Genomic DNA, 10532 nt, shown 5'->3' with positions numbered 1-10532 from the left:
GATGACCGATTTTATTGCCTTTTTAACAGAGCCACTGAAATTCAACTCATTTTTTAAAAAAACAATCTAAAGTATTTGAACACTAAATCTTCCTTCTGCAGGGTTTGCTGATTTAGTAAGCATCTGGATTCAGATAAATTAGTGTGTCTGCCTAAAAAGTCCTCAGTGTATCATATAAATACTTACAATGCCAGGGAGATTTTTTTGTTCAGGTTTTTGTTGCAGTAAGCTTGAAGTTTAAGGTAGGACAACCTTGAATCACCCCACACGTGTGGGTAACGTGACCCTTCTCTGTCAGGCCCTGACAGCATTAAAGGCTGCCAGTGCATTTCAACAGTTGGACATTTTAAATATTTAAGGTAGAGGTCGTAACTAATAGGTATAACTTTAACATTTCAAAGAGAGCGTCTAACTTTAAAAGTGGGCATTTGGCCGCTACTACTGTTTTTCCAACTCATCCATCTAAACTGTCGTGTGGTTGAGCAAACTGATAGAATCTAGTGTGTCACTGTTTGGATGCACCGATCACCTGCAGTGGAAAATGTTACTTATCTATGTAAAGCCTCTTTCTACCAGCACAGTGTGTGGTCAGCACCTAACATGCAGGCTACCTCTGGCCAAGTCTGTTTAATATCCCCACTGATTAACAAGGGCAGAGTTTTTAGATTAATTAACAAAATAGAAAGAAAAAAAATTGTCACTTGAAACGGTGTCAATGGGATGGTGGCGCCCTAATTAATGGTCATTCTAGCCCCAGCTTTGAGTTACACAGGAGCTGCCTGTCAAACAGATAACCCTGTTAGAGGAATGTCACCTGCCTCAGTCTCAGGCATGAAAGTAGCTGCTCGTGCTTGTGAAGTGGATTTACCAACACAATGCCCAAGGACTATTCAAATAGCTTGTGAGTAATAACATTTTTTTTTTCTAGAAGAAAATGCCTTTTTAATGTATTTTGTTTTAACATTGTGATTTGGAAACCTCACTATAGGATGGCCAGCACAACTGGGAAAGGTGAAAAAGTGTCCAAATTTGAGACACTGAAACTTTTGGAGAAATGCAGAAAGGAAAGAGATGATGCCATGCACAGGGAAAGCAGCCTCAGAGAGAAACTCAGACAGTATGAGTCCAGGATGCGTTCAACTGAGGCTCTGAAACAGAAACTGAAGACCTTGACCATGGACAACAAGGAGCTGAGGAAACAAGTGAAGACTCTTCGTACTGAGATTGGACTGGAATGCAGCCCTAAGTTCAATGGAAAGACCACAAAGGACATAATCAATGACTTGCACGAAAAGGACCGTGAATGCAGTTCCCTGGTGGAGAAGGCTGGAAAACTGAGTCTGACCATTGATGATCTGACATCAGAGTTGGCAAATACGGTCACCTCTAAAACACTTTTGGAGGATCAAGTGCAGTCACTGCAGCAAAATCTCAAGGACATGACAAATAATCAACGGCGCCTGCTGAAGTTGTGGGAAGACAAGAAGGGCCAGAGGGAGCAGCTCGCCCTCCCTGCAATCACCCAGAAACCTGGACAGAAACCAGTCATCCACAAAGCAGTTCAAACAGAGATGTCCATCTGTTCATCTCAAAAGCTCCCCGTCAATGCCTTTGAGACTAAGCCTTTCTCTCGTGATCATGACAAAAAGACTATTTTGGATAAACACAGTTTCCCAAATTATGGAAATGGCTTTCACAATGACAAGAAAGCTTTCATGCATGATGAAACTAAAGGAATTCAGAACTGACTTGACTCATTGACTAATGGCGACTAAGAGCAATTCTTTATTGGACCACAGTTTAATGTACCTGTAAATAACAAACAAATTAGTAAAGAGATACAATTTAAACAATGAAAAGCTGATTCATGGCTTGTCTTGGTGTATTGTGTAATATAATTGTTAATGTTTTTAGTTTTAGTATTTGTGTTATACATTTGTAACTTTATATATCTGTTTAAATCAACATTTCACACACAGAGCATTTACTTTCTATTGTTTGTGAGCTCACTCCGTTTAACAAAGCTTGCATTGGCCGGAAAGTCCGAATTTATGTATCTGTTTATGTTGAACAAGCTCCTTAAAGTTAATTCATGTGGCGGTGATACTGGCAGCAGGCAGGAATACGGACAGCTTTAGTCGGGGTCCTTCAGAGGTCCTTTGAATGCATGTGGCGCGATATGGGAAACTGATGGAAAAATAGTTTGACAGCGGGAGAGCCTAAGTGATTATTATCGCCGTGTGGCTCTCCATCTATCCAAACAACATGATTTCTTCAGAGAAAAGTTGTTGGTTCGTCCGCAAGGTGAGTCTTTAAACTCATTTCTTCATTGATGAAAGAGAAAATGTTTCGCGTGTGCTAGCGTGCTAACTTCAAGTAGCTTGCCTGTTTATGCTAGCTTACTAGCTAAAACTTCAGCTTTAACTAAGTGACAGAAAAACACAAAAACAAGCCACACAAGGAAAGAAAGTGGCTAAGTTGAATAAGCTTGGCGCAAAATATGAGCATGGAGCAAGTAACGTCAATGTTAAAAAACAAAAACAAAAACGAAAGAGGTTTATCAAGAGCTATGCTGTTTTTTAGAGACAAAATAAAGTCATACAATAAGAAGATACATCAGGATAGAGTTGGTTAGTTTTTCTGCTAAACCTCGATATCATATCATATCACCTCGAGATTTAAAGAAAAAAAAAACAAAGCAGAAAAGGTGCGTCGTCTATCAGTCCACAATTACTAAGGTCCAGCAAGTGAATAAATAATTAATCTCTGAAGAAGATGTTGAAGTACATCTTCACCATGAATGTACAAGCAGATCTGGACGTATGTGAACACTGAAAAAAGTATAATGAATAAGTATCATAAGTAGCAGAGCAATAATGCTGTAAATAATTATTTTCTTTTTTGTTTTGCTAAAAGAGATTTTGTTGAACTTAAATTCCCAATGTAATGTAACAGGAATCACTAGTTAAATATTACATCAAATCTGGATCTTTTTTTTTTTTAAATCTTTGAGCAACAGGGTATTTTAATTCAAATATCATGATATTAATACCATAGAACAGAGGAGTAAAAATGACCTTTAACAGCAAAGTGGAATATTTTGTCAGTTTTAAATATCACGGTGGATGGTGTATTCATTATGTGTATAGTAATGACTCACTGCTCTGCTCAGGTCATCTGCTGGAGAGCTGTGGCCAGCATTGCTTGGGCTGTCCTGTTGTTGCCACCCATCACAGGAGTCTTTGCCCTCCTCAGCAGGTTCAGTCTCCTCCACCCCATCCAGACAATATCAGGTCAGTTACCATGTTTGTTGTGAGATTTGACTTAAAAGCAGGCTGAAGTAAAGTGAAGTTTACTGTAGACTGCTTTTTCCGTGCAGAATGCCTGTCCCTCTTAATGAGTGCAACAGCCATCTTCTCCTTAATCCTGCTGTGTGGAGTGATCCTCATGGTTGGGTTCCTGAACCTGGAGTATTATACAGGTGAGTGGCAGGACGATACAAAAAAAAAAGTGTTTCTTCAAGGTTGTTTTTGTTTAAACTTTGAATGAATCTGGATTCCTAAATGACAGACACCTCAAATTACTGGTTTAGTGGTCTTTCATTTTAGCAGAACAAAGACACATTGTATTAGCTCATCAGTTCAGGGTTTATCTACACAAGTCAAATCAGTTTGCTATATCAGGTGAATTAACCAGAACGGACAGCTAACTGGAAAAGGAAGTGAAGTATCTGCATATGAAATAATTTGCATAGGTCTAAATCATTTGACACTTTGTACTAGTGCATCAGTTTATTCAGTACAAATGGCTTTTGTGAGTTATGACAATTGATATTTAAAAACATAAAAGCAAGCACATGTTAGTTTGCGGTCGTAACTCTATTGTTTCTCTGTTTTTCTTCAGTCATACCAACTATTGCATGCTCAAAAATTGCCCTGTTGGGTCAGCTGCTCCACCCCCGTCAGTTTTTCAACTCCCTGGTCCACTGTATCATGGGAATAATCGTGGCTTGGTGTTGTGCCATCATCATCGGGGGCAGATATGAGACACTGGGCTACCCCTGCACACAGGGTGATGGGTAAGCAAAAACCCACACACAACTATCCCATTGAGCTTAACGTGCTTCAGCAGCAGTTTAATCGTCTGAATTTGAATTTCAGCTCCGACAGTTCCCCTGAGATGTGCCTGAATGAGTATCACCTCATCCTTCTGCTGGCTGGAGCCTTTGCTGGTTTATCTTACAGTCTGCTGGGTGTGATCTACAACATGAACTATGTCTCCTTCCACACTGTTCAGGTATGTGATATGAGTTCACTCATTTATCTGACTGATGATGATGCAAAGACTTAATATTTAAGATCTGTCTTTGCCTGAATGTTTTAGTCACAAATACAAAGACTGTGCCTTTTGTAGCCATTTATAATCGGCCTTCATTTACATTTACAACTCTGTTCAGATCTGATTTACATTTCTGCCAGTCAACATGTACAAATACAGGGTTCTTAAGCCCTGATATGGCCAACTACACAGTCTCACACAGAGGTTAGAACAACAAAATAACTAGCAGTATCCTTTATAAAAGGCAGTTTCTGGTTAGCATTGTGTTCACCCATTGTTATTCATTTTCCCCAGCAATACAAATACCTTCGCTTCAAGGGATCCATACATTTGGTGGTGACGTGCAGCGCCACTCAAGCACTTTACTCTGTCAGGAACTACATTGTTGTGTATTTCTTTTTGGGTAAGTGACCTCGGTTTATAGATGAAAGTTTAGAAACACGGAGCTTGGAATAAAAAGACAGTAGGCGCTCGTCTGTTTAGTGTTCAATTATTGCACCTGAGCTCTGTTTTTATTTTGCTGTTGTCCTTTTCCGCACTAAATTATTTGAAGTGACAGACAAGCGATTTCAATTTTGTGTTAACAGGATACGTTCCAAAAGCATGGATTTGTAAAACACTGAATCTTCACTTGAACAGGTCAGCAGGGACTCTTTTATTTACAGTAACAGTCATACTTTGTCTCCGCTGCTTCCAGGACAGCATTAAAACAAAGCAATGCAGTAATGTATTTGTGTGTGATCTCCACCTCCAGCTCTGTCCACCCTCTCGACAGCATAGCTGGACTGCTGGACCTCTCCCTGCTCTACCACCTGTGGATCAGTGCCAGCTTCCTCCTCTTCACATGGTACATCACACTGCTGCTCTTCAGGATCTTTGTCACTGAGGTATGACTATCAACAATGTACACGATCCCTAACTGTGCAAAACCAAAGGTCTCTCTGTGCTACTTCAGTTTCAACATTTTTTCTTTGGGTTTTCTTTCTGATCAGCATTTTTGACCACTCAGTGACCACTTGGCCAATTATCAAACTGCCAGCTGACTGTAGTGGCCACACTCGGCCCAGTTCTGATAATCAAATCAAATTGCCAGTTTGTAGCTGTGATTTGCTTACAAGTTGAGTGTTGTGTTTCTTCACTCTCCTGCTTTAATTATTTAGAGACACTAGGGGGCAATGTTGTAATTTTTTTTCACTGTTCAAGTTATCTGAGGAGGACCATAATATTCCAGTAGTCATGGTTAACATCCAAGGATTCATCTCAAGTGATAATCGAAAGTAACATTTGAGCTTGACTTGAATATGTTATCTGATATGCTGTTTTCTGCAGGTGTACAGTTTTCCAGTGCAATCATCTTTTACTGAGGATTCCCACCAGTGTCTTTCTAAAGTTCTGACTGACAAGCAGCCAATGATACTGAAGGTAGATGAAATGCATAATTTAACTCACGTTTCCTGTATTTTTTGTGCCTGTACTGATCATAAAATGTTGGTGTTTGTAGTTTCTAGCTCTGCAGGACTTGGCTCTGCTGTCTCAACACTCCCCATCACGACGCAGTGAGGTCTTCAGTCTGAGTCACCCAGGTCTGTTAAGTTGTCTGCACAGAAAAGAGGTCGTTGGTTGAACTGCGTCTGGTTTTTATCGTTTAAAAATAAATCTTGACACACTTCAAATATTCAGAGCGTACTTACAGTACCTTACAACAGAAGCTAAATGTATTCATATTTTCATTCTTGTTTTTCCCAGGCGGCCATCCTCATAACTGGAACGCCATCAGTAAGGAGTGTATGTCTCTTCTGACTGATCTGACACAGAGGCTTGTAGCCTATCACGACAGCGTAGCAACCAATGGCAGGGCCAAATCCCTGTCCAGTGGGAGTGAAAGGAAGACTTCATCTGAGACAACAGGTATGTTACTATAAGACATAATAAAAATTCATTCATCGTTTTATGGCCAATCCCCTTTACCCCATCTGTATCACTTTTTTTCTTTTCTTAAAAGTAACCTTGGGTACAGAAGATCTGATGAGCCCCCCGAGGCCCACTTTACTGATGAAGACCCCAGCTTCGGTCTTCGCACGCTCCATCGTTGGGACCCCACAGAGCCCTCTGACGGCACCCTTCACTCCAGACCTAGACAGCCCTTTTGCTTCTCCCGCCCTGCGGCGTCTTACTGCTCCTGTGGAACAATGCTCGCCGTGGTTCGGCACAGTTCAGAGCCCACACGTCATGAGGAGAGCCCCAAAACTCTGGTCCACCTCCACAGGTGAGAGAAGGGGAATGGAAGGTATCAGGTCACTCAGATCATACAGACACACACTTTAAGCTCCAATTTTAGCCAAATGGAGTTGACAGAAATGAATAGCAGCATTTGTTACTACAAGCCATTTTCACACAAAATGACCAAATAATGTATCTATACAAGGTGATGATGAACATGTCGCTTCCTTTAGATGATGGCAAAAGTTTTTTGGCCAGTAAGTTTCCAAGTTCACCTCATTTGATCTGTTCTTCATAGCTCTGAAACTAATGTAACTAAGTGTAAGTGTAATTTTCATGTTTTTATTTGTGTATTTTTTTTCCACCTTGAATGGCCAAACTAATGAACTAACTTCAGGTATTCCTAGAGGATTTGGGGTCATTGGGTCAGGGAATTGTTACATGAGCTTAGCAGTAGATAGACGAATGACATCTGTGAATCCATCTTTCTCGCCGATTCCCATTTGTGATTTAGCTTCTGTCTCTGTGCAGATTCACAGGTCAATGGCAGCCCCCAGCAATCCCCTTCCTCAGCTCCCAGTCCCAAGCAGGAAACCAAACCAAGTCTCCTGGCTCAGTTCCTCCAGAACAGAAAAGAGCAGGTACCTCAGACGTGTTAATAATACAAACTTACAGTTTAGCCATTATTATGTTTATGCAGCATTAAAAAATGGCTTTTCATACTTAACATTTATTAATAGTAGTCATAGAGAGGTGTCTGTCTCGTGTGGGTTTTTTTTTTTTTTTTACTTTCAAAAACCAAAAATCTGACTGTCATCTCTGCACCGTGCATTCTTTCACACAGTGAAATTAGCATCAAGTTTTTAACAAAGGCTAGTTGTAGCCTGGGTACTGATCTGTTTCACTGGTGATTACTTCTGGTTTATATCCTAGATTTGATGTTGCTGCGGGGATCCTAGCCAAGGGTTAAGTGTGAAGTGTGAAAAGCCATTATTCCTTCATTTGTGTCACATTTTCGTTTGTAGTTTTGAAAGCAAAACAACTTTACACTTGCCTGTCCCATTCAGGTTAAAAATTTCTTGGCAAAGCGGGTGCTGATAATGTATTTGTTTAACAAGGTAAGGATGTGTAGCATGCGCATGCTATCTTCTTTAGGGGCTCCCTGCATGCTCTCAACTCGCAGTAGTTGGTTTTACCAAATCTAACACCCTCCCCCTGCAGGCATCACTAATTTAGCTCCTGGTTTTGGGCTTAAGCGTGTTGACATTATTAATGTAGCTCTTTTCCATCCGTCTAGCTGTTACAATCAGTCTTACTAATTACTTAAAACGCTTGAATCAAGGAGTTGTGTAACACACTTCAGTCCTTGAGTGTTATTTGTACTAATCAAATGCTGAGAAATCCTGTCCTTGCGATCATATCAAAAGTATGACGTGCTGATAAGTTTCACAGCCAAATATTGTCCTTGCGTTGCACTATTTCATATTTGTAGAATCTAGTTTGGTTAGACTGCTTTGCTTTCTCCGGTTTATGTACCTTCCCTTGATCACCCATGCATGTTGTAGTGTAGTCTCACTAAAATGTGTCCACCCAACAACTCCCTACTACACGTGATCCTTTCTGTTCAGCAGAGAACTCGTACTAGTTAACATTGTCTCTAACAGCTCCCAGAAGCCTCCAGTCAAGCTCTGTTTGCAGACAGCCAGGCTCACATCTGGGCTTTAGAAGGTAGGTGGACTTTAATTTCATTTGATATGGATGAGACCTGTTGATACAACATCTACATCACTGTCCTCTAATGTTCTCCTCCAGGGCTGTCTTACCTTGTACAAGCCTCCTTCTCAGAAGACCAGTTTGGGGTTGTACAGACTACGTTACCCAGCATCCTCAGTTGCATGCTGGTCTTACAGGAGGTAAGCCGCCGTGGTTTACTGCAGCTACTCTGGCCTGAGGGGACATATTGGCGCGACAACAATGATTTAATGTGTGACTTGGCTTTGTGTAAGACTCTGTGGTTAAGTACAAGTCTTGCACTGAACTTTGTGCCTTGAAAACAAACAGAAAGCGTGCACGACTTTGTGCTCGCTAAGATTTGAAAAAGCTAAAAGCTCATCTAAATTGTGCAAAAACATCTTTCTTATATCTATATGGTGAATAGCCGTGTTTATCAAATTAAATCTCATGTTGTACTGGAATGAAATTTCATTGTTTGGTACAAGAACAAATTCAGACGGATGAGTCAGACAAGAATTTCTCTGTGTCTGTACAGCATTCAGTTGTTGTTGAAATTTGAGTTCTGAATTGTTTTTGCAGACAAGAAGTAGACAAACAGGAAATTGTACAGGCGTCTCACTTAAAGACAGACAAGCACACATGAGCGGGACATCATTCCACACACTGCAGCGTGGATGTAGGTAAAGCACCGTGACTGCACTGAGCGCTCACTGACGGCAGTCGTGTCCTGTCCTCCTTGTCTACAGGCAGTAGATCGCCACTTCAAGCTGCCTCACGCCTCCAGTAAGCCTGTCAGGTCAGCCAGCAGCATGGGAGACTGTACCCACAAAACACTGCGCTTTGCCCTCAGGGCCACTCTCAAGACTGCCATCTACAGGATAACGACTACTTTTGGAGAGCACTTAAAGTAAGTCCTTGTCTTTAAAATTGACTTTCTTCGACTAATAAAAACACATGCAGAGTATACACATTTTTCATGTTTGTTTTTTTTTTTTTTTTCATTCTCAGCGCTGTTAAGTTGACTGCAGAGCACCGGAAAAGATTGCAGCAGTTTCTGGAGTACAAGGAATAACACCTGACACTTGGCTCCCGTGCCTTCAGATTCTTATCAGCGTGATGGGTGTGTGCGTGAGTGTGTGTGTGTGTGTGTGTGTGTGTGTGCACATTAGCATAAGTGAGGCAACAAGTGAAAGCCCATGTGCCTCTTTTAATATTTATATCTGCACTGTGTCATGGCAGATTGTATTTGATAGGCTAGATCACATCTCCTACACGCATGAGGCGGGGGAAGGAAGCCCAGCCGATAAACTAAAGACTGTTTCCTCCTGCGTTTGGGAGATTTAAACTAGTTTACTGTATAGATGAGCAACTTATTCCAAAAGATATTTGTTTCATTTGTATTACGAGAAAATCCCATCAAGTAATCATATTTGATTTTTGTTCATTGGGATGAGTTGTAAAGGGCTATTTGTGCAAGTTTCACATTCCATCTGCTGTCTTCTTGAAGTAAAATTGATTTCAAAACATTTTGCATCAGATGTGATGAGGGAGAGAGACGATATGCACGATATGTCAGAGCTGTAAGCACGAAGCTGTGCTTTTCTGTTGCGAGATCTCAGTTTCACGGGTGTCCGAAGGTGTCCTGATGTGCGTTTCCATGGATCTGGTTTTGAGTTTACAGCTTTGCAGTAAATTCTGGTTCTCCAACTAGAAAATGCCCCATAATCGATTTACAAATCAGACACCTCTGTTTGTACATGTTAACTTTTCGGTTTTTTGTCGGTTTTGTCCATGTCGTTTATGTCAGATCATGGATGGATTGTTGGTGTGACTGGTTATAAGTCTGTGTGTAAATACTTTTTGTCACTGCCAACATGTATTGAGTTGAAACTCCCAGTCAATGACCTGTTGAATAAAAACACGAGTAACAATCACTTCTTCCGCTGAGTGGTGAATGAATTGAGTGCTTTTTTTTTACCAATAAGGAAGTGTGTCTGCTCAAACCCTCCATTAATACAATAAGCCTTTTCCACAACAGACATTGACTTGTCACTGTAGGAACAGCAAAAGTGCCATGAATGACTAACAGTTTTATTGAAGTAAACAGCTATGCTAATGACTTACACCTATCCTTTTCCCACTGTGACAAAATGGTTTAATAAGCCTGAAATAAGATGTTTTATATGCTTGAAATAAAACAATATCTTACAGACCAACTGTGTTGAGTTGAGTGAATTAGT

At 40.7% G+C, this 10532-nt stretch overlaps 2 protein-coding genes across 3 annotated transcripts; both read left to right on the top strand.

Moving 5' to 3' along the window:
- Window positions 1-989: 989 nt before the first annotated feature.
- On the top strand, window positions 990-1748 carry LOC139214206 (optineurin). Its single transcript, XM_070844974.1, has one exon. The coding sequence runs from the start codon at window positions 990-992 to the stop codon at window positions 1746-1748; it is 759 nt and encodes a 252-aa protein (XP_070701075.1).
- A 430-nt stretch (window positions 1749-2178) lies between these two features.
- On the top strand, window positions 2179-10226 carry ndc1 (NDC1 transmembrane nucleoporin). Of its 2 annotated transcripts, XM_070844866.1 has the most exons (18): window positions 2179-2304; window positions 3173-3293; window positions 3380-3481; window positions 3904-4078; window positions 4161-4296; window positions 4633-4741; window positions 4926-4977; window positions 5093-5225; window positions 5668-5760; window positions 5840-5921; window positions 6085-6246; window positions 6341-6604; window positions 7090-7199; window positions 7626-7676; window positions 8223-8286; window positions 8371-8471; window positions 9039-9199; window positions 9301-10226. In XM_070844866.1, the coding sequence occupies exons 1-18, from the start codon at window positions 2266-2268 to the stop codon at window positions 9362-9364; spliced, it is 2019 nt and encodes a 672-aa protein (XP_070700967.1). In that variant the 5' UTR covers window positions 2179-2265; the 3' UTR covers window positions 9365-10226. The 2 variants fall into 2 exon arrangements, with proteins under 2 accessions (XP_070700967.1, XP_070700968.1); XM_070844867.1 differs by lacking the exon at window positions 7626-7676.
- Window positions 10227-10532: the final 306 nt, after the last annotated feature.

This window comes from Pempheris klunzingeri, chromosome 15, assembly GCF_042242105.1.
Source record: "Pempheris klunzingeri isolate RE-2024b chromosome 15, fPemKlu1.hap1, whole genome shotgun sequence".
Taxonomy (NCBI): domain Eukaryota; kingdom Metazoa; phylum Chordata; class Actinopteri; order Acropomatiformes; family Pempheridae; genus Pempheris; species Pempheris klunzingeri.
This window is presented reverse-complemented; position numbering and strand designations above follow the sequence as displayed.

Bases quoted from the DNA above. Each gene is read 5' to 3' on its own strand.
- LOC139214206 (XM_070844974.1), top strand. From the start codon at position 990: ATGGCCAGCACAACTGGGAAAGGTGAAAAAGTGTCCAAATTTGAGACA.
- ndc1 (XM_070844866.1), top strand. From the start codon at position 2,266: ATGATTTCTTCAGAGAAAAGTTGTTGGTTCGTCCGCAAG. The intron at 4,742-4,925 runs GTAAGTGACCTC...TTGTGTTAACAG, and splicing joins TGTTGTGTATTTCTTTTTGG to GATACGTTCCAAAAGCATGG. The intron at 6,247-6,340 runs GTATGTTACTAT...TTTTCTTAAAAG, and splicing joins GACTTCATCTGAGACAACAG to TAACCTTGGGTACAGAAGAT.